This window comes from Gouania willdenowi, chromosome 10 (genome assembly GCF_900634775.1).
Source record: "Gouania willdenowi chromosome 10, fGouWil2.1, whole genome shotgun sequence".
Lineage (NCBI taxonomy): Eukaryota > Metazoa > Chordata > Actinopteri > Blenniiformes > Gobiesocidae > Gouania > Gouania willdenowi.
The window spans coordinates 25,834,426-25,858,916 of NC_041053.1; the positions used below are offsets into that span (position 1 = coordinate 25,834,426).

A 24,491-nucleotide genomic window follows, 5' to 3' on the forward strand; every position below is an offset into this window, starting at 1 on the left:
ACAGTTTTTGTGTTTCTGATTGTTTCCATGGTTACTCCTTTAAAACTCATTTCATGAAAAAATAACAAGTTGATTTGATCAGACTGTGCAACAGGGAGAACATACAGTATCTGCAGGGAAAGCTAAAGGGACATATTATGTCATTTCAACACATTTATCTGGACGTCTCACGCACTTCGGTCTAAAATAATACGTTACTAGTGAAAAACGTATAAACAACAAAAGAATATAAGACACAGAGGCCAGCTACAATTACCTCATGTAAAAGATTTTCAATATCAGCGAGTGGTGAAATAGCCCCAAAGTTGGGGTTCAAAAATGAAGAAAAATTGTTTTGTATACCAAGAAAGAGTCATTTTATACTATAAAGATTATTATAGAGATCATTTTTCCACCGACATTCCCACATGCAGTTATGGGCCACAAGTAAAAATAAAAAAAGTTTTTTTTTTTTCTGAATTCAAGAGACTGTCACCCAAGAACCAATGCATATACAGTAGGTAACTATCATTAGTGATTTGAACAGTCTATATACATACCAAAAAGCTGATTAAATTACAGGGAGCTGAGGCATATGCAAAGTTGTTTACTGAAGGCCCAAATATGTTCAAGCCTGAAACCCCCACAATTTCTTTTTCCTATTTTAAGTGGCTGGCATGTCCATCATATAGGGTATATAGCTGATTTTTTTTGTATATTCTGAGAGAGTAGGTGAAGCTGTATTAGTATACCAAATTTTTGTTTCCTATGTGGTGTCATTTTTGAAATATTGGAAGCTGAATATAGAAGAAAAATAAGGACGAGCGAAAGTCGACACATACCCCCCTCACTAAATTGTCCATGTCTCAAAATGTATTCATCAGATTAAACTGAAAATTTACAATTCACCTATTGAATAATCATTTCACATTTGGTAAAAATTTCTGATTTTTTTCCAACCGAAGTGCGTTAGCCATTTGTTGACATGGAATGACCCTAAAGCAACAGACCAAAGAATTTCAGAAACCGTCTGAACTTTCCGCTTTTATATTTTTCCTCATCACTCGTCAAAATAGAAGCTTTTTAATGTCAAACATATATTCTCCATTTTTTAGATTCTAAGATTTTTTTTGGCCATTTTTTCTTTTACAATCATGTTGCTAAGTTGTATATTTTTACTACTGAAAAGCAATAAAAGTCAGTTGCGATACAGATCTTATTGCAGCAACTGTGATTCTGTCCTTTTTTTGTGTTTGTTTTTACAGTCATTACTGCTCCACTGACTTTTGCTTCACTGTTTCCCGTCTTTGTACTTTTACCTCTATCTCTTCCCGAGAGATTGCAAGTTTCTGAAATTATAGTCGTCGTCTCGGTCTCATTGTGTAGAAACAGGTGATTTTATACCCAAAGTTATGATTTATTTACGCTCATAATTTATTTATACCCAAGCTCTATCCTTTCTCATTTTAACGTGCTGTATTATTCTTCTTTTGAAAAGTTTGATCGTGAGATTTGGCAGGAGTTGTAAAAAGTGAAGTGGGAATTTATGACTGTGGAATTGAAGAGGTTGGATTTACAGAAAAGGTTTTGAAGAAACACGCTAGGTGTGCCCCCACGCAGGATCTTCATTGCAATTTCTCGCTCTATAACGGTTATGGTTCCGGATCATCTTGCTAATGTGTTTGAAGTCCTGTGTAGCATCTCAGAGACTCTGCCTTTCATTCTACCTGGATGTCATGACATTAGCCGCGCAGCTCTCCATTTCTGCATGGAGATAGCTCTGCTTTCCACTCTCTCATTCTTTAAACCCCTAATGCTCTCCTTCCTAATCCTCCGTTTTTCACGATTGTTTTCACGGCCTGCTCGGAAACGAGTGAGGTGACGTTTGGAGGATTTTCAACAATTCCTGTCTTGCCGTGGTAGCCAGGCTCAGGTGGTGCTTGAGTAAATTGAAACAGCGTGAGGGATAAGCTTCACTGTGTGTGTGCGTGCACGCACGCGTGTGTATGGGAGGGAAAGGAAGACACAGAGGCTGCTTGAGGATTTGCTGAATACGCGCACAAGCTGAGATAAGAGAGCGTAGCCCCACTCACAGTAGGTTACCACGGTCTCCTCGCTAATATACTGCGGTAGTGCAGTGTGTGCGTCTCTCTCTGTGTGTGTGTGTGTGTGTGCTTGACTCGGTGTACCACCACGTATGTGAGTTTAATCTGTGTTTGTCTTGTTACAGATTCCTGCCCTGTGTTGTGCAGCGGTAATGGGGTGTATGAAAAAGGAAGGTGTGTGTGTCTGGCGGGCTGGAAGGGGGCAGAGTGTAATGTGGAGGAAGGTCAGTGTATCGATCCCACCTGCTCCAACCACGGCTCCTGCATCCAGGGGATCTGCATCTGCAGTCCGGCCTACAAAGGGGTAAACTGTGAACAAGGTAAGAACATAACATACAACGTATCGATATATGTACTATTATCAGTGTTGGGAACGTTACTTTAAAAAAGTAATTAGTTATAGTTACTCACTACTTGATCCAAAAAGTAATTGAATTACTCTATAATGAAAGTAACTCATTACCAAGGAAAGTAACTATTTGCGTTACTGTTAAAAAAAAAAGTTTCTATATGTCAAAGAATTCAGATTTTTTAGATGCATGTGTCGTTCATTAAATTCGAGTTGTTTACAACGGATGTGGACAAAGTCTTCACTCCTGGAGATAATGAACACTCCTGGTGTTTGTATCGCCACCTTAAAAATGACAACTTTTCATCAGACTGCTCCACACTCGCCATCTCTGCTGCTTCATCCAATCTGTAGTGGTGTGTGTGGCGCGTTTGCTGGCACATGTGTAAAAACACTGGCTCTGATTGGCTGCCATGAAACATGACGCCGCCTTGTTTTTAACCCACGGTGTTGTAACGGCGTAAGAAGTAATTAGTTAGATTACCCCGTTACTGAAAATAACGCTGTGACTATTATAGTCTGTAATGAATACATGACAATTTTTTGTTTATTTTTTTTGTTTTGTATAATGTATTATTGCTCTCTTTTGATACAACACATGTAGAGAGTATTTTGATACCATTCTGTTACAACAGGAATGTTGATTTCCTGAAGTTTATTTGTTAGATCAGAACAAAAGGGTCATCCTTCGCCCTCTGCGTGCCTCACTTTGCCTTGAATGTATCAATCCGCCCATGACCGGATCACCTATTCACTGCCATTTCTTCATTGGCCAAGTTTTAATAGATACTGACCAGGGTTGGGATCAATTATAATTGTAATCGCGTAAGTGATAATTTTTTTGTTTTGTTTTGTCTGTTGTTCATATCAAATCACCTTATTGGCTATAAAAATGCAGATAAAAGGTTGGATATTAATTAAAATCGTACTTAGTACTCAACTATGATTTTAAAAGTAACTAAGTAGATTACATGACATAGGGAATACTTTAATTAAGTACAAGTACTTAATTACAGTAATTTCAGTATTTGTAATCAATTACTTCCACTAACTAAAAAATGTGTTTGACCCCAACCTGGATGCTGACAAACAAGGGCTGTTGGTTTCAAGAAATCCAGCTGTGTCTAAATCATTGTTGCTCTCTTATAGTTTAATGTCCTTTTTCCATCTAATATATCTCACCTACCAACATTGCCTGGATACTTGGAATTAAGCAGCGTTTTCCTCACCCTGTCAACGGTCACAATATAATGGTTGTACCCTCATTGTGGTTTCATATCAGGGGCAAAAACAGAAACTATTGGCATTCACAGAACCTTGCAGTGTACTGAAAACCCATCTATGACATCCCACAACATTCCATTACTCAACAAATTACGTAAAAACAAACAAAGCCTTGAGATTTGAAATTATTATGATGTTACATTTAATCATAGCCTGATGGCCCAGCTGCCCCCCCCCCCCCCCCCACCCCCACACACCTCTGGTGCCTTCACATTCGTGGCCTGCAGAGAGAATTCAGGTGTTTGACCTTGATGGGTGACGTTGAGCTGAGCTGAGCCAAACTGTGCTGAGCTTTGGCTCGGTGCTCAGGGCTGTAATTACACTCACTAACATGGTGTAGCACCGACCACCTTGACACACTCACTCTTTGACACACACACATACACACCACACACTGACACACACACACACACGAGCACAGTTCTAAGTGTAGAGTGAAGTGAAATGTTGTGGAACAGATACAGGGATTGTAGCGAGGGTGGTTAACTCCTGGATGGGATGCAAAGAACACTGCTTTCATACTCAGTGAACTGATGATTCTAATGAGCCCCCCCCCCCCCTCTCTCATTACCATCACCCCTACCACCATTGCACCACCCTTCCACCCTTTCTCACCTATGACTTGTTCTTGCTCTCCCTTTTTTCTCCTCCCTCCGTCTGCAGTGGACTGTGTCGACCCTCAGTGTGGCGGGCACGGCGTGTGCGTGCGTGGCGAGTGTGTGTGTTCTGCAGGGTGGGCAGGGGTGAGCTGTGATGACCCGCTGCCTGCGTGTCAGGAGCAGTGTTCCGGACATGGCACCTATCTACCAGAGTCAGACACCTGTGCATGCCAGCCCAACTGGACGGGCCCCGACTGCTTTACTGGTAAGAACCAGAACCAGAATACTCATGAATTAGTGTGGGATGTATAACTTGCCACAATATATTGCAATGTTAAAAAGTTACAAGATATATCGTTGAGGGGTGGTATTGCGTCCCAAGTCAGTCTCTCTTTTTGACTGCATGAGAGATAGTCAATATCACGGTTGGGGTCAATTATAAATGTATTTGCGTAATTGGTAATTATTTACAATTATGACATAATTATAATTGAACATCATGCTTGTGTAATCGTAATTGAATTGTCATGTCATTAAGTGCAAAACTAGGGAACCATGTTGTTATGTAGTTAACAATTATTAAAATATGTTTCAAGTTTACCGACAGTTATCATCAGGATCATTTTATTATTTAGAAATAATTTAAAATTGAGGGGTATACTGATGGAAAAAAGCCTCAGACACCCAAACCAAAATTATTAATACCAATATTTTCATTGATTTGGAAGCCTGACAAGATGAAAATAAAATTACATGATACATTTTTGTGTATTTCCCAGCTGATTTAAAGCTGGGGTATGTAGAATCCTGAGGCGCTTCACGCTCCCCCCTCCCCTCCTGAACAAAACTCTTGAGTGCACGCGCACACTGTGGAACTCTTTGCGACTGTTTTCTTCATAGAGACTAGTAACAAATGTAGGAACTTTATCTTGTGAAGAGTTTTCTGATGTTTTAGAGACATGAAAGCACGCATCACTCAGTAAGAGGCTCAGAATCACAGCTGCTGCACAAACTCAAGCAGCCGATCTCAGCTGATCAGAGCAGATACACTACCTTCCACATTGCATATGAATTGGGTCTGCTCTTTCCTTAGATCATTTTTAATAAGCTATTTATTCCATCTGTTCTCACTCTCTCTCTCTGACTCGGGGCGGACTGCCCTGAAAGCAGATCGCCCTCAGTTTGCTGCACACACCGACTCTGTGGACAGAGTTCCTCCTGAACACGTTTGAGCCTTTATTCTGTGGCTTCTCCAACTCGTTCTTTCTTTTTCCTCTTGCTTTGCCATGTAACAGTTGCGCCCAAAGCTGCATTAGAGACTTCATCTGGAATATAATGCCATGGGACTGTCCCTCATCTCAGCTCGGGAACGCGCATCAACTTTTGACGAGCAGCTCGAGCGGCCAATAGTAATGCTTAAAACAGCTCATAGGATCGCCCTGTTGGTAGAAAGATCTCTGATTGGCTGAAGTCCAGTGTCATGCTCCTGTATTTTTAAAGCTCATTTACAGAGTCAGGAGAAGGAGCAGAGATTCACGGCCCACTCAGAACACTTTGGATTACAATATGCAATACAATATAATAAAGATAATTATGAATTTTTGACCAAATAAAACAAAAAAAGTACAAACTGCAGCTTTAAGACACATCATCTTCATCAGAGATGCTAACAGAAAGCTAACACAAGAGGAAGTTTGCGTTTTATGGGTTAGTTTATTAAAAGCTCAGTAATTGTGATTAATTGTAATTGAACTGTAGTAATTGAGAACATAATTGTAATTGACTTTCAGGGGGAAAATAATATCAGTAATAAATTGTAAAAAATGCAGGTCACAGTAATCATAATTGAGTTGTAATTGAAGATGGATCATTTAAGACATAATTTTAATTTAAAAATATAATTGACCCCGACTCTGGTCAATGTGCAAAGGTCTCAATTACTGTCAAAAAATATAGATATGCTAATACTGTAGAAAAAGAACATGCCCACACCCTAAATGTGGGCTGTGGAAACTGTTCTAGTTTGATGGTTTAAAAAATGGATAGAAATATTTGAAGGATGTCATGATGCTGGCTCTTCTTTAAAAAAAAAATACGATAAAAAATATCATTTTGTATTGTCATTGCGAGCCCTCTAGTATCATATAGTATCTCTTCTTGTGAACTTTGTACATCGTATGTATATTACAAGTGTTCTTGTTGCACACTGTATTTCCAGAAAACATAAGAGAAACATTCAAAAAGAAGCTGTGTTGTAAATTAGGTGTGTGCGTGCGTGTGTGTGTGTGTGTGTGTGTGTGTGTGTGTGTGTGTGTGTGTGTGTGTGTGTGTGTGTGTGTGTGTGTGTGTGTGTGTGTGTGTACACAGAATGTTACTTCTTCATGCTGGTCATAAATGAGATTTTCCTCCCTCGACTGTATGACTGCAGTACTCTGGAGCGCGCCTATGTACAAGCACTGGCTGCACCGTGCATTTGCACACACACAAATCAGATACAGTATCTACAAATACCATTCAGGAATAAACCCAATTTCCCAGGGTTGCACCGCCTGTGAGAGACTGCAACAACTTTCAGCTGCCCTTTAAAAGCATTAGGCTTATTGCCTAGCAGCATTGCCTTATGTTAGCTAGTGAGTGGTTGTGCAACTATAGCTTCACAGAATGTGGCACGTCTATAGGAGGATCTGCCGGATTTTCACCTGAAATATTAGGTCTGTTAATTTTCCCTGGATTGCAGTATCGGTATCCTGCGGTGAGATGCACTGAAGGATGTCCTTGCTGTTTGAGCAGACTGAGAGGAGGTAGCCTTTATAAAAATGTCACATTCTTCCCCATGCTGGCATATAGAGATCAGTTTATTGTGCAATGCATATGTTTTGCAAGCATTTGACCTTATTGCCTGTGCTCAGATGTATGTAAAGCTGATTTTAATTGTATAATAGCACATGATGATGATTTACTTGGGCTTGAATATCTAAAATATGAGTGGTCTCTTCTCCACCTGCTGGGCTCCTAATCAAAAGCACCCTAGGATTCCATGTAGTGGTCTTGTTGATGTAGCTCTAATGAAGAGCTTGAAATTCTCCAACTTTAATCCCCCCGATTTTTTCTCCTCCCCTCTCCATGCTATGTATATTTAAATTAAAATAAGTTTTTACTGCAGCTGTATAAGTAGTTTTCATGTGCCTCCAGCACTTTACTCTCTTTACTGATGGATGAGGCTTTGCTTCTGCAGAGGGCGTTAGACGGTGAGGAGCACCGAAGAGAGGAATCAGACAAAGATGAGGGGAGAATTTTAAAGTATGCTGCAATAGAGAGGGAGCGAAAGAGATACACTAAAGGGAGAGCAGACAGAGACAAAGATGGACGAATGTAGAAAAGACGGGGCACTAAAACACGCGCCCAATCTGATCAAAATGTCAGAAAAAGAGTAATAGAGCTAAATGGAAGTCGGTGGAGTTTAAATATGTTCTGCAAGTACGAATCATTTGGCTGTTTTTATGAGCCTTCTTCTGCTTCACAGAACGCAGCTATTAGAGCTAGGAGGATGGCATATTGTGACAAAGTAGATGTTTGAGTTTCTGTTGTCCTTTATTGCTTGTTTTTATACCCAACGGCGAACCCTCGTTTCAGACTCTTCTTTCCTATTTTATTTTTCTATTTTTTTTAGCTCTCTGTGTCCCCTGTGCCTGTTTAATTTTTTTTTTCTCCTTTCCAACGCTCAATTTCTCCATCTGTTCTCCTCACTCTCATTCTCCCCTACTCTCACACTTACACGTTTTCTATATCCACCCACCTGTTTCGACAGAGCTGTGCCCGGTGCCATGTGGCATTCACGGCGTTTGCTCGGAGAGCCGGTGCCAGTGCGAGGAGGGTTGGAATGGCGCTGCGTGTGACCAGAGAGCATGCCATCCTCGCTGCGAAGAACACGGCCAATGTCACGACGGGACCTGCATCTGCCAGCCCGGCTGGGAGGGAGAGCATTGCAACATTGGTGAGCTATAGCTGTGTTCGTGTGGGAGTTTTTTTTTTTTTTTATCTTGTCACAATTTGACGAATGTGATTAGCAAGATTTTGTAAAAGGTGTCGCCGTCTCTTGGATGACTTTAATTTACAAACACTCCCACTAATTCTCACCTTTCCCCCCCCCCTTCACAGTTACTCACGATTTGGATGTCGTAGTGAAAGGTGACTGATTTTTGTGGCGTTGTTTAGAATTTCATCTTTAGCTCCACCGGCCATGATTAAGTATCTAATATCTGTTTATGTGCGGTTGCGACACGCCTTTTTCAGACGGATGCCCAGGGTTGTGCAGTGGGCACGGCCGCTGTACCCTGGAGCAGAGCGGCTGGCGCTGTGTCTGCCAGACTGGATGGAGCGGGCCTGGATGCAGCGTTGTCATGGAAACTGACTGCAGTGATGGAACAGACAACGATGGAGGTGACATTGTCTATCATTCTTCACCTTTTTTTTCCCTCTCCTCTTTTACTTTCTTTTCTTTTTTGACTTCCCGGGACATTGTTCATCCCCCCCATCCTTCCTTTTTGTCTCTCCCCCTTTATCTTTGTGAGCTGTCAAGTCCCGCTGAGACTCCTGTAGAGAATTGGTGGTCATTTTTATATCGCGTACCAATTTGCATATGCATTATTGTTTATTTTTGGCCGTTGTGCAGCTTTTCTTCATCTTAAGGTCTAACAGCCAGATACTGCCTGAGATAAGAGTTGTTCTATTTCTAAATAACTGCTTTGGTTCTCAGGTTCATGGTGTAAGGTGAGATGTCTTCTTTTACCGACAAATGAAAAAATGAGGGGAAATCCAGGGAGAAAAGCTTTCAGCAGCTCTCATCATTTCCTCATCAGTTCAGCCACATCTCCAGCTTTTATCCAATCCATAACGAGTTTCAGAGATACAGTGTAGTTTTACATCTCTTTGCACTCCGTACGTTCACTTTAAAACATCAAATCACTATAATGACATGAGCGTTGAGCCAGTGTGGTGTAATCCATCGTTCTCAACTAGATAGTGTTGTCTTCATTTGCAGAAAAGCCTTTTTTTCCCCTGTGATTTAGCATTTTTTAGGGGCAGTATTTTTGAATCAGTGCACAAACAGCTTTTCTATAGTCAAAGTACTTAATTGGATTTGGCTTTGAATGTTTTTCTTTTGTTTTTTTTTTTGTTTTTACTGCACATTGTTTACCATACCTGCACGACAGGCACAGCCAACACACTTCAAAGGGTCAGCATTGATGGCTTCTCCAAACAGGAATTTAAAGGTTTTTATCCTGAATTAAAACCTTGGCGTCATGCTGTAAAAACACTGCCGACTGTAAAATGGAGGCAGAACAAAGGAAGAGCACAAGGCAGGACTGTTTATGTCTCCCTTTTGTATTGTTGAGTATCTTCAATTGTATACTGTGTGGTTTTGCTGTGGGGTTTCATGTGTTATGTTTACAGAAATGACATTCACTGTTTATTTAGTTACAAAATCCAGCAGGTTGACTGCTTTGTAGGGGTTCCTTCACTTCTCGGTATAGATGGAATATTCATGAGACAGGTTTTTTTGTTTTATGTCACTCAAAGCAAAGAGTTTAGTCAGTACTTCACATTGTGTTTAAGCTACAGGAAGTCCAAGGTTTTTTTTTTTTTTTGTTACCAGAGGAAACGGTAAGCTGTGTTTTATGATGTATAATCATATAAAGATCACCCGTAGATTCATATACACTGTTTCATATTTTATTCATTCATTTATTTAGAACACATTAAAGAAAAAACAACATTAGAGGTGCAAGGAGTGAAGAGTTATCTTTCAAAAAACACAATTTCAAATAAAGGCTGACAAATAAACAAAGTGAACAATTAATCTTTGATATATGAGGAAAAATAATGTATAAACAGTACACAAAAATCTATGTCAAAAGACAATGAAAATATTTAACTAAATATTAATTGAAAATAAAAAAAGAAATACAATATACTGTATATATAAATATACTGTATGTATATACACATGTGGATACAAGCATACATGTTATACATGGATGGTAATCATGATGAAAAGACAGAGTAAAGTACACTACAGAAATGAATTTTAATACTTTTTATGGGTTTGATTGATGTTGAACAAGCATAATTTCAAAATAAATTAAAAAAAAAGTATTAAAACAAATAAATTAGTTTAGCTGAACTGCCATTGGCATGTAGTTAAATGGAAATGTCAAGTATAATATTGATTTGATTTCTTTTTCTTCAAAATAAGAATACCTCAGGCGTTAGTGTTTTGATTATGAATCCCATTTTTTTTTTTTTTTTTAATCTATTTTTCTGTTTTCTGAGTGTCACAGTGAAGTGCTGCACTATACTGTATGTATATGCTCTACAATTCATATTCCACTATATAGCAGATGATGTGACATAAAATATGGATGCTATCTGAGCAGAACACGATGTGGGAATTGATTAAAAAAGGCAGGAGAGGAAAAAAAAACAAACCTACTCTTAGCAAACACTTAGACTTCCCTTATCGTTCTGCATTTTTTTCAAGCTTTTCATACACCATAATGTTCTGCTACACAATCCAGCCATCTCCTCTAATTGGTAGATGTACAGGAGGCTCTCATAGACGTTTTTCACTGCAATCTTTTTGTTTCTCAACATAGACAGAGATGGGGAGACGCCATCACTCAATAATCAGCCAATAAAGGCAAACTTTGAAGGGAATGCTTCATATATTCTGCCTCTATGGTAGAAAAGAAAAAAATAATGCATTGTGCATTCCCTTGACTAAAAGAATTAAATGTATTCCCCATATGTATATGCGCATACATATTTATAGTTTTGCACATACTGTACTGTTTGTTCTCAATCTACATTTTCCTACACTGCTTGCTGCATAATGTTTAATAGCCAAGTCTGCACGAGTTACAGTTACATTATAAACCTGCGCATTCATTTAATGACAATGATATTTGAAATTCAATTAAAAATTTGCTTTCAACTTCACAGTGAATCGTATGGAAATCACCTATTGTACTCGGCTGCCTTTTGTAGGAGTGGGTTATAATAGAATATTGTTGGCCTTTCACTCCCTGCTCTGTGGTCAGATGCATTTAAATGTCAGCTCTGTTTTCTGCCTTTTGAAAAACAGGCTTGAAATAAGAAACACAAATGCCAGTCTGGCTCCTATTACTCTCTGCCTCGGTTTGTATCTACGACTCGTTCTTCACTTCCGCCTTTTCAAGATGGAATTCAAACAACACTCATACTTATTGCTCCATTTACAGCAGTAGAGCGTGTCATTTTATGCTGGTGACCAGCAACACAGTTCTTTTGGTAATACATGAGGTGAGGTAGACAGAATGCCTTCATTGGACTTTTTATATATATATATATATATATTTTTTATTTATTTATTTTATATTTACTTAATTCTGTCTGATAATATACAGCAGGGGTTCTCAACTAGTCTCACCCTGGGACCCAACCAAATTTAGTTTTTGAAAAATAGCCGTTGAAAACACATACATAATCTTTTTAAAATCATAAATCTATATATTTTTCTGTGCAACCTGCAGTCCACAGCATGCCTGTCAAAAGAAAAGTTTATTTTAAAATAAAAGGCAAGTCCAACATGAAAGACATTAAATATTTATTTATTTTTGACCAGCCATTGGCGACCCACCCAGTACAGGTCCGCGACCCACTTTTGGGTCCCGACCCACCAGTTGAGAAACGCTAATATACAGGATATGAAATTAACTCTAAAGCTGCCTTTAAAACATACAGCTACTGTGAAACTTCCTGAAACTAAGGATATTTTATTTACGTATGCATAGTTTATTTCATTATTTCATTTATGTATTTATTTTGTTAAACATAGTGAAGCCTGTTTAGTTGTACCGAGTATCTGATTGAACCTATTCCACTTGTTATTGGTCATAAAATGGAATACACTCTAGAGAGAGGACACCAGTTGATTACAGTGATAACACATAGAGACAGACAGACACATTGTTTACCACATACAGTGACATTTGATTTTCCGTGGGCCAGACACGTAAAATAGTGATCTTTAAACTTTAAATTGATGTTTGTTTTAGGACAAGATATTAAACTGCCCTTTCACAGCACTTCTTGTAAAAAAAAAAAAAAACATTTAAAGAAAATAGCTTCAATTTCAACAACATTATGCTTCAGTTTATTTACACATTCAGATTAAAACTGACAAACTGCAGAGAATCTTTACTTCATTTATCTAAGAAAGATTAGTAACAGAATATTAGCACAGTGTGCCCCCTGTGGTGAAATATGAAACTTGTTGTACCACAAAAACAATGTAACTTTTTCACTTTCTCATATTTGGCAAATTCACCTGGCAGGCCAGATTGGACCCTCTGCCGGATTGGTTCTGGCCTGCGGGACGCATGTTTGACACCCCTGATTTAGAGACTCCCTGTAACGTAAGATACATGTTTTTAGACTGTAGGGCAGGGGTGTCAAACTCATTTTAGTTTGGGGACCAAATACAAAGTAGTTTGAACTTAAGGGGGACGCAGATTTTAGGTGAGAAAACAAAGAATTTCAACATTAATGTCCCTAACTTTGCACTTTAAATGATACGTAAAGTATGTAAGACGTGGATAATATCCAGGCAATAAATGACATTGATTTTGTGACCAATTGTTATGTGAAATAATGTCAGAAAAATTCAGTTCTTTGAACCATTTGAGATTTAAAATGACTGCAGTCATGTGACTAAAAACATGGGAAAATTGCGATCCTCCAAATATTGTGGAGTTTCATTGAATTTGTTACATTCTTACAACACGATTACAACTGAATTATTTGGTAATTTAGACAATATCTTGTGTTTTTTCTGTCTTCTTAACTTTATCCTGCGGGCCGATTTGAATGGTCTAAATATTGAATTGCATTAATAACATTAAACGTACATTGCTGTCACAAAAACATGGCACGACATATATAGTGTTGACCTTCAACAGCATGTGCAGACAAGGTAGAAAAAACAAGTTTGACACGTGTTTTAGGTAGGGATGTCCCGATACAACTTTTTCACTTCCGATATGATACCGATATTACAGCCTTACGTATCGGACTTTACCGATATTGATCCGATACGATATCAACACGAATCACATACTTTTATTACTTATTTTGTAGTGTGGAATGTTAGAAAAGGCTTGATCAAGTGATGTTACTATATCAGTGATTTTAGATGCAGTCCGATAAAATACGATATTCGTTTTCTGGCTGATATCGGACTGAAAGTTGAACCGTGTGTGTTTTAGACGGCCTGATAGACTGTGTGGATCCTGACTGCTGTGAGCAGCTGAGCTGTGGATCTGACCCTCTGTGTCACGGCTCGGCCGACCCGTTGGCCCTGCTGCAGCAGAGCCCGCCGCCGCCCCCTACTGCACCTTCTTCATCGCCACACACCCACAGCTTCTACCACCGCATACGTTTCCTCCTTGGCAAAGGAGCCACACACACTCTCCCAGGAGACGTGCCCTTTGATACCAGGTATGTGCTTGTTTACTCTTTGTGTGCTTTCACACACATTCCTTCCTGTGTTAGGTTCCACGTGTGTTTTTTTGTGTCCTTGAGTTTGTCCCAGCGTATTGTGTGCAGAATGAGTCATAATGGAGCAAATACTTTGGTATTGTTGAATTACAATGTCCGTCACCCGATAGTCCGTCTGTGTGTGTCAACAGCATGTGAAAGAGGTTTTTTATGTGCTCACGTGTGTCTGCATCCCACTCAGTGTTCTCTCGTACCCTCGGGATCATCACAGCGCTGTGTTTTCATGTCCTTCAGCATCAGTGTCAAAAACTACCACAGAGAGTTTGTTTTGAAACATATTAATGCTTAATGTGTCAGTCGCTTACACCAGTCATCAAGGTGTCACCATAAAACTTTCAGTAACCTCTTACTGCCAGCGGTAGGAGCGGAAACATCTCACAAAGCATCACGATGACCTACAAACTTTTGTTTCAGGGAAAGCTAGAAGGGATGTCAGTCTTGGAAATAGACAGAGTGCTTTCCCCCATCCTGGTTCACTTGTAGGATAAACCAATAAATGAATTATTTAGCCATTTTTCATAAAGGCCGGAATGATAGCAAATCTTCCAGGGTGTGAGTAACAAACAGGGTGAAGCAGTCACAGAGAGAAATCAGACCCTCCTATTACCCTTGGAGTCAATTTTGTTTATTTATTCATTTATTTATTTGTTCCTTACATGAACATACAAACCAATGTGGATTCCCCATGTGCATGTAATATATTACACTAATATATTTCTTTTTGAAGTAGCTCAGTAGTGTAACTCATTACAAAAGTGATGTGGTGTAATATATTACTAGTGACAATTAAAGTAACTAAAGTTACATGCATATTTATATTAAGTGCATATTTGCTTTGTTTTCTCACTGTTTACAATTATTTGAGGAAAAAAAGATGATCATTATAGTTAAATATAACTTATGGGGAACAAAATAAATTAATATATATATATATATATATTTAGTATAGTATACACAGTTTGTAAACATATTTTTTTTTAATATCAAGACAAAACAATGCAATTCTATTTTTTTAATTTATTTTAAAAAGTAGAACAATACACTATGAAATAATAATACACCTACAGGTATAGTAAAATGTCCTGAACAACAACAATGATGCAGAATCCAAAATAAATGCAAAACAGTGCAATCAAAAGTTAAAATAAAATATAAAAGTTTCAGTGCAAAGAAATTTCTACTCATCTGTTTAGTTTTACAGGTCAGTAACAAAAATATTAAAACTAAAGAACACAATGTGCAAGCAACACAATAGAATTATATAGAATAGAACAATAATTGAAATAATATAAATAGAAATATGCATACATATGGGCAGAAGATCAGCAGGTATAATTTCAGATTTTTAATATTAATATTTAATGAAGAGAAAACATGTACAGTTATTGTAAAGGGTGTGTTTCACGTGTATTATTCCTTTTTAAATTATTATTATTATAATTATTATCATTTGGGGGTGGGTGCAATTTGGCGCCCCTCCGACAGATGACGCCTGTGTTGCCTGTCGGAAAGGGCGGCCCTGGTTGAAAGGTTCACTGTGGGCAAAGTTATATTTACGATCCCTGTATCCTGGCATTGTGGCAGACTTCTCTGCTCTGTAGAAGAGAATTGTACTAATTAGAATGAATCAAGCTGCTTTTTGTCCTCGCACACAAGGTCGTTTAACGAGTGAATCACAAACCGACGTTGTGATCAACAATAATTTTGCTCTTCGTCATTGTGAAACTGTCTTCTCTTTGTTTTATTCCTCTTCCCGCTCTCTCCTCTCACACTTTTTAATGGCAGTCGAGTGGCTGTGATCCGAGGTAGCGTAGCGCTGCAGGACGCCTCTCCACTGGTTGGAGTCAACATAACCTTCCCACAGCATCCTGAGTACGGCTACACCATCAGCAGGCAGGATGGAAGGTACACACTCAGAAGAATGCTTCTTATATCCATCACCTTCTAATGTGATAACTCTTTCCTGTGTTTTGTTGTTTCTTAGTTTTGACCTGGTGACCTTGGGTGCCATGTCTGTCACCTTGCTGTTCCAGCGCCCGCCCTTCCTCCAACAAACACGAAACATCTGGACCCCCAATAATAACTTCCTGGTTTTGGATCAGGTGACCATGTCCAGGGAAGAAGCAAAGTCACCTAAATGTGACATCAGGAGCGTTCTGAGTCCCTATCCGCTGGTCCTGCCCTATCCACTGCCCAGATATACTGGAGCCTGTGCTGAGAAGGGGGCAGCGGTGCCTGAGTTACAGGTACAGGCCATTTTTACAAAGTTAGTCAAAACTACCTAAATGCAACCTACTTTTTAGGTTTCCAGTCTACTTTTTAAATGGCCTAGCCATACTAATTAATTTGAAGAATAGGATAAGGTAGTGGTTGTAGGAACGGTATGAAAAAGCATGAAAGTACAGACAGCATTTGAAACATTTGTGAATGAATGCTGAAAAAACAAGAACAATCATAGAGCGCAAACCTCTGCCAAGTGGCAAATTTCTTTTTTTTTTGCCAGATATTCACAGTTATCTGGATCAGTGATCATGGATCACAATACCATAATTCACACTTTAAAGGCTTGGAAGAAATGTATATCCCCAATAATAACCATACAGTAGCTCCAAATGTATGGGCACCCCTATTTTTTGGGGAAAATCGCAATGAATTACACAATCCAGATCCGATCAAGATAAAACCCAGTGGGGTAATTATTTTATTTATTAGTTTATTTAGGAGGGACAGAACACAGAGCACTGTTACATTTTTAAAAAATAACAACCGATGCCATATCCATGGGCCATCTAGTTAAAAGCTAATTTGCATAGAACATGAATAGAATATAAAAAATGTACATACTTTTAAAATGATTTTAGTGATTGCAGGCTTGGTTTCACTTTAACCAGTGCTTTATTTTGCTGTTGAACAATTTCAGATCTGTGAGGGTTTTCAGTTCGGGCCAACCGGACATAACTGAGTAAGATTTCATAAAGATCGATCATTACGAACCGAGATTACATTTTTCTTACTAATCCAAAATCAGAATATTGATCTGGATCCCCTCCAAAATTAAATGGAATCTCCCATGGCGTAAGGTCTATTTTTGGTTAAAATGTTGTGAAAATATGTTAAATACTTAGTCGTGCTAGCAGACAAACACATTAATAAATAAACAGCTGTGAAAATATTACCTCCTTGGCGGAGGAAATAAGAAAACAACAACTTCTCACAACCAATCCCAATGTTAACACAGTTGAATGAGGAGGGGATGATATGTGTGACACAATATTGCAATATTAAAACATTCAAAATGTATCACTATGGGTGCAAATGGTATCGCGAGCCGGGGGGGGTGGGGGCTATATTTCAAACTGCATTTTCTTTTAATTGTTTTTACCACTTCCAAAAATATAATATTGTTATCGAAAGCCCAATAACGTCTATAGCAGACATGGGCAACTGTTGGCACAGGAACCACATGTGGCCCTCGGTATAATTTTGTGCGCCCCCCAAAGTTAACACACAAAATGACAGAAAATACTCCAGAAACACACAAAACTACTACAAAAATGAGCAAAACAACAACGGTAATACATAAAAAAAACTCAAAAAATGACTCTGTAAACCCACTGCATTACAAACAAAACAAAACAACAACATAAATAAAAAAAACAAATTGACTCAAAAAAAGGAAAATTACAACACAAATACAAAATATGACTCCCAAAGACATATACAGTATTTTACAGAAAAAATACACAAATGGAGAACAGAAATGCACAAAATGAATTTGAACAAGCAAAACAACAACAAACAAGAAAAACACACATTTACTCTAAAAAGTATTTTTTTTCTTTTCTGTATTAATGCTCAGATTGGTCATTATTTTAAATTCTGACATGAATGTACGTAAATGTGGCCCATCAAACTAATACATTTCTACAGCCCACAGTGTGATATAGGTTGCCCACCTATATTGTGTACTCAGGGGCGGATTCAGAAAGATCTGAAATAAAGGGTGGTAATCCAGTTGCTACCCTAAAACCTTTAGTGACACAGTTTCCTCTCCTATGGGCTCTATTCTCCCATGTGCGTTAGTCCAAAAAGCCACGCAGCAGCGCTGTTTTTGGCTGTGCACTATTCTCCCCGTGTATTTAAGTCAGTCGCTGCTCACCTTCATCCCAGTTAAGCACTGTGGGTGGAGCAGCCCTGAAATGTGGGTGTTCCCATTCAAATCTGACTTTACGCACATTCTCCGATGTGCGCAAGTCCTTTTCCTTATCCGCGCTTCTAACCCTGGAATAAGTGCAGCGCCCCGATAAGATGAAACATTATATTGCACTAGAAATATGGACTTAGTTACATTTGAAGCCACACGGACTTGTGCATCGTGCAGCAGCAGCTGTGATCACTCAGCTGCTGCTGCGTGATTAATTAAAACTCTGACAGACACAGACTTCTGTCCATGTTGGTCACAGTGATTCAACTATTTTCATTTTATGTCCAACATAAAGTCACAGTTTGATCCACTACAGAGTGAAACAAGCTGTCATATTTGGATGAGGATGGACCAGAAACTGTTCCCACACATATTTTAATGAGGCTCAGCTCAGGTCGCTTTAAACATTTTATATTTAAAACTGCGTATTACGGAAGCCAATAGTTCTGTTTCACTGCAAACATCCCTCTGTATTAAAGCAGGACGCTCTGCGGCCGCATTATATCCTCATATCTCCAGCACATCTAACTCTGTCATGCTTTACAGAGATGATGATGATGATGATGATGATGATGATGATGAAGGTGATGATGGAGAGAGATTTTAACTGTGACTCGGACAGAAAAATGTGGTCGATCCTCAGTCACACTGCAATAACCTGATCAATGATCTGATCAAATCAACCTGTTACATTGTTTATCAATGAAGGTGTTTCAAATTAAAAGTGAACTTTATCAATAACAATTACAAGCGTTGGGAAAACTCCATGTTCCGTGATTTCTAGACAGCCCAAAAAAATGACATCACCGCCTCCTTTCCTTCAACCCGCCTTCATTCACAGACTACGCGGTTTTGCTCTACTTACTCGCGGTGGGCGTGTCAGGAGCCTGGACCGGAGAATATGCGCTGGAGAGAAGCACGTAACTGAAGGCGCACAAAAAAGCACTCAAGTCCAGATGGGAGAATAGACCCCTAAGAATGCAGCAATCATTAGTGCATGAGCAGATCTGGTGCAGACCGCCCCTATTTAAATGAGCATTTTGCTCATTTAATGTGGAGACGTCGGTGCGCACAAGCACACTGACATTTGAGAAATTTACATTTGAGGCAAATGGACTTCTCTGTCTACTGCACAAACATTTACTAAAGTATAAAACTAAATAAACAAGTTATTTATTTATTTATTTATTTATTTTTTTTCTGTTTTAAAAAACACAAAAACAACTTTAATACTTAATGATATTTGTGGGTGCTCCCTCAAGACCTGTAACTTTGCTCTGATCAGTAAATGAACAATAGGCAGATTTGGATAGAAGCCGTCCTATTGATTTACCATTGATCTGCGTTATTGCAGTAAGTCTGTCAATCAGTCTGCATTATGATCTATTGGCCATAATCCAGTATGCGTAAATTACGCATCTGATCCGCTGATTCTGGCCTGACATCAACACGACTCTTTGACGGTCAAAACATGGAAAGAAAGACACAGACTGGAGCAGTGCGTCCGAAGCTACATCGATCCATGGTCATATCCATATATCCATCTCTGCGCACAGTGACCATCTGCACTGCAGCCGCTGGGGCCACACGTCCCCAACACACACACACAACTGGAGCCTTTTTTTTCATCTCCGCTATGTTTTCTGTCAACTGCGTGTGTGTCTCTACCTGCTTCTCAGTTGTACTATTTATATGTGCTAAAACAGTCACCGCAAACAGTTGCAGATTTCATGAATCGCATTGTGTCCCCTGCATTAATTTATTTGCATTTCCTCCTCCCATATTTTTGCTCCACCTGGAAGATCCGCCTCCTAGGCATATTCAGGCATTCTAACGTGCTGAAGATGCGCAGTCCTGATTCCCTGGGCTTTGTACTACTTATTAGCACATGTTTTAATACCACTAAACCTTTTGGGAATCCGCCCGTCAGTGTATCATCCCACCCAAAAGTTACAATATCAATAATGATAACAGCTAAAAATGTGGAAATACACAGTGCAGCGCATATTGCTGACAATAGTTAAAACCAAATCATGAGACTGAGAGCATCCTGAGTGCTTGTACACCTTTGGTCCAGGTGAGATGCAGTGTGCACACAGGGTGTGTGGTAATGGTCAGTGGGAGCTCTGGTTTCAAAGCCGACAGCTGCAGAAAGAAATGGTGTGCGGTGCTGTTCCTTCACACACTTTGGGTGATGCAGTCGGTCGCTAAAAGAGCTCTCCTGTGCTGTCAGTGTGTCCTGCAGGGGGTGTGAACGGTTCTGGCAACGTGGATGACAGCTAAGCCGTCATCACGCTCTCAACAGTATTCTCCACTGAGCTGAGGGGTTATGCAAGGACAGAGCTGGCCTTCCTTATAAGTTTTTGAGTTTCCTAATGACGCCTGGACAAATATCTTTATAGCCTCCTATTTGGCAGGTGTTTGGACATTTCACTGACAGTCAGAAATGTTAACCTGGTGAAAAGAATCTAAAGAAACTCTAGGATTTTGTGGTAGGTTTTAGGGTTTAGGACTAAAACATGCTTAAATTGTTGCAGCATGCAGTTTAACGTGCACAGACGTCTGCCAGTAAGAATAAACCCTAGATGCAATTTGTAGCAGCTCAGCCTAGTGTCACGGGATTTTGCAATATTAGCTCAGTTCCCTTTAATTTGCATGATGCAAATATAAAAGGAACAAAATGTAAATCTATGTAACATCCGTGCCCATCCCCACCACAGAAGGAAATGAGGTGCCTCGAAGTCAGATTTGGGGGCGAGATGGTTTAGTGTATATTTACCTATACCAGTAGCTCCAAAGGTTATATTTAAACAGTCACCAGAACCTCATCATGATCTTATTTCATTTCAGACTAAATCTCTCATATCTTTATATAAACACAGTGAATTGACAGAAAATGTCAAACCCAACATGTGCTATGATCAAGTAACCTTTCACACTGAAATGATGCTTATTCCTATTTAGAGGTGCACTTTGTTACGCCTGCATATTTTGAAAACCCAAATGAGTTAAAGAGAAGTAATTAGATTTACAATTATTACTTATTTAGGAGTGTGCTGCTCTCATGCACTGAAAATAGTTGGACGAACTTCATTTAATTCCTTCAATCAGTAATACCTAAATGAGTTAAATTAATGAAAGTAGGTTTATAATTTTGATTAACATTATTTATTTAATTGATGTGTGCTTCATAATGTAATTGTTCTCAATTTGGTTTTTTTTGTTTGGGTTTTTTTGCATTAGTTCAACTTAAAATGAAGAAAAGTTAACTCGAAGTTTTCACTTTTTCCAAATGAATAATTCATATAACCTAAAAGTAAAATAATTCTCCTTTCTAATATGTATTTTTTATTGCAGCATTGACGAGCAGTCAGGGTAAATGGCCTTGCTCAAGGGCCCTCAGCAATGACCCACAGTGGGATTCGAACCTGCAACCCTCCGAATGCGAGTCTGCTTCCGTAACTATTAGGCCACTATTAAAATAACTTTTTGTACTAACCTTAAAATGAAATTTTAGTTTGTTAAAACACAAAATTTACAAATTGACGCCATGACGTCAGATACACATCATCACGAGAAACCTAATCGACAGGTTCGTTAAAATGAATTAGACTTTATTGATTATATAAAAGGGACAATGCACATTAATGAACAGACATGCTGGAAATGAGCCAGAGTTTTCATCTGGTGACCCTGGCTAGATTTGAAAAGACAACCTAAAATGTTAAAGTTGTTAAATACAGAGAGAATACAACATGACAAAAGACAACAGGTATGACAAATAACAAAATAACTAATAAAACAAAGAACCAAGCCAAACAGTACATAACAACTGGACCACCGTTCAGACAAAAATAGTTAAACCAACAATATACAAATATCTAAATAAAATCAAATGAGAATAGCAGGTTGTATGATGCCTTTATTAAATAGAAGGAGTGAAACTCACTCAGAATCTTTAGTTACTTCAACAACTGCTGAAATGCAATTTTTAGAGCATTTAATCACTTTTTTTAGTTAATTGTTTGTATAACGTCTAACTATGAACACACAGTAAACCCATGATGCATGCTGAAGGAGAATATCTATTATTTTTGCATCATTCACTGGGGAAGTACCATAGTCCATCTCAGCCAACACAGAGTGAATAATTGTAATTATTTACATTACAAACATCATCCCAGGAATATGACAGCTTTGGCTTTGAGTGGAAAATGAGAGGGCAGCACAGGTAGAACGCGCAATCTCGAAACGCCTTTTGATTATACGTTGTCCCAAAGGAATCTTTTTGTTATGAAGCATCAATGCCATGTGAGACAATATTATGTCACCGTTGGTGAGGTTTAATTTGTGAAGATCAATATCCCAAACCGATTTTACGACTGAGTCAAGTTATTCTGCTAGGTTTATGGTCTTTATATAACTTCACCGCTTAATTGATTGTTGTAAATATTGGTATCATATTTGCATATTTGTATACAATTTGTGTATTATTATTATTATTATTATTATTATTATTATTATTATTATTATCTATCTTACTTCATTTTTTACTACTGTAATGTGTGTTAAAAATAAGGATTAGATACACAGTCTTTTACTTAATATTTTTATTTTTATATTATTATTATTATTATGATTATTATTATTATTAGTATTATATTTGTTTAACGTTTATTCTTTTATTTGTGATACTTTCTTGAGTGGTTGTAACAAAAGCAATATAAATAAAGGAATTCTGATTCTGATATATAAATACATTTCAGCACATCAATATGTACGAACAAACAGTTGAGCTATGAGCTAAAATGTTGAGCTAACATGTTTAATTTAAGAAAAATGTACCTCCTAAATGTCTTATTTCCTTCGTTTGCACTTACCACACAACTGCAACACAACCAAGGTAAATTGTTCACTCTTTCACAGCGAATAATAAAGGCTTTCAACACTGTAAGTCTACCAAAAGAAATAGCATGGTTGACACTCTCAGCGAGTGTACTTGCTGTTTTTAGCATTCATTACACCAGCCCATTATACAAAAAGTCTTGATAAAACACCTTTCCTTCCATTTTCACCTTCTCTCATTTCTCCATCACTCTCACATTGTAACCTGCTTTTTTTTTGTTTGTTTTTTGTCACCCCTGTTCTTCATTTTCTTCTCTCTAGGCGGTGCAGGAAGAAGTTTCCATCCCTGGAGCTTATGTGAAACTGAACTATCTGAGCACACGAGCTGCAGGGTACCTTTCTCTGCTGAGAATCCTCCTCACACCTCCTTCCTCATCATCCCCCGTTTCTCCGCTCGGCGGTCTGTCCAAGGTGCACGTCCGTGCATCCGTCCAGGGAAGGCTGTACCAGCGTTGGTACCCTGCTGGGCCAGGACTGGTCCACAAGCTGGCCTGGAACAAGACTGACATCTATGGCCAGGAGATTTGGGGCCTCACTTATGCAACCGGTAAGTACAACATCAAATGCAGTCAGGGTTTTTTTTTTTTTTTTTTTTTTATAAATGTGTGTAAATGTCTTAAATAAAGGAAAAGTACTGAATGAAATCTTGGGGGTCTGGGGAAGCCTGCTGACTCTAACTGCAATGCTCACAGTTTGAATTGGGCTTTAAACATTCGCAGCATATCACTTCCTCTAATGTCCTGTCATCCCCTCTATTTTCCCCGCGGGACAATATGAGATAGCAGGGGAAAAAAATAGAAAACGGAAAAAAACATCGGGGTCAGGAAAAGTGTTCAAACTGCTAATTTGTTCTCACTTACTTGGAAGTCTGTCAAATGGGAAATGTAAACATCGAGATTGTCTGTCACGAACGGGTACAGCAGCGGTCCAAGAAGCCCAGCTGTGCAAAGTGAAAGCTGGGAAAACATAACAACATGATGAATGATTACATAATGGTAGCCTTCCACCGAAGCAAAGATTAGAATCCTTTTAGTTTATAACAATGTAGCCTTGATATCAAATGATGCCAAGCATCAATCTTTGGGTACAAAAGCGATTTATGTTGTCATTATTAGAAACTGTACAAAAATAGAACAAAATGTTGCATTTATTTCTCCTTTTGATTAGCATTTCGTCATCTGCAAGGAAGTTGTCTTTATTTGGACCATTCTGTTGCCCTGTGATATGTTGACTGGTATCCCACCATTTCCAGCTACCCTGTAGTTTACAGCTGGTATAGAAGATACATATAATCAGTACGTTGCAATGTTCTCACATTGGAGTTTGCCTTTGCCTATTCCTAAGATAAACCATCCTGAATATAAAGCAAGTTGCTCATTCTTAACCCATCAAGTCAAAATTTGCTAAAATCCTTAAAGTCTGTGTAAAGCAGAAATAAATGTGTGTTATGAGTTTGTCACACCACAGTA

General features: G+C 38.6%; 1 protein-coding gene across 2 annotated transcripts in view; it reads left to right on the forward strand.

The window, feature by feature from the left end:
- tenm1 (teneurin transmembrane protein 1) overlaps window positions 1–24,491 on the forward strand; it is a 254,688-nt gene that overhangs the window by 144,118 nt on the left and 86,079 nt on the right. For both annotated transcript variants that reach the window (XM_028458823.1, XM_028458824.1), the window contains 9 exons: window positions 2,210–2,404; window positions 4,381–4,581; window positions 8,125–8,310; window positions 8,475–8,504; window positions 8,610–8,756; window positions 13,622–13,853; window positions 15,699–15,818; window positions 15,898–16,159; window positions 23,284–23,569. In XM_028458823.1, coding sequence (XP_028314624.1) covers window positions 2,210–2,404; window positions 4,381–4,581; window positions 8,125–8,310; window positions 8,475–8,504; window positions 8,610–8,756; window positions 13,622–13,853; window positions 15,699–15,818; window positions 15,898–16,159; window positions 23,284–23,569 — 1,659 coding nt within the window. The remainder of the gene's footprint in view (window positions 1–2,209; window positions 2,405–4,380; window positions 4,582–8,124; window positions 8,311–8,474; window positions 8,505–8,609; window positions 8,757–13,621; window positions 13,854–15,698; window positions 15,819–15,897; window positions 16,160–23,283; window positions 23,570–24,491) is intronic.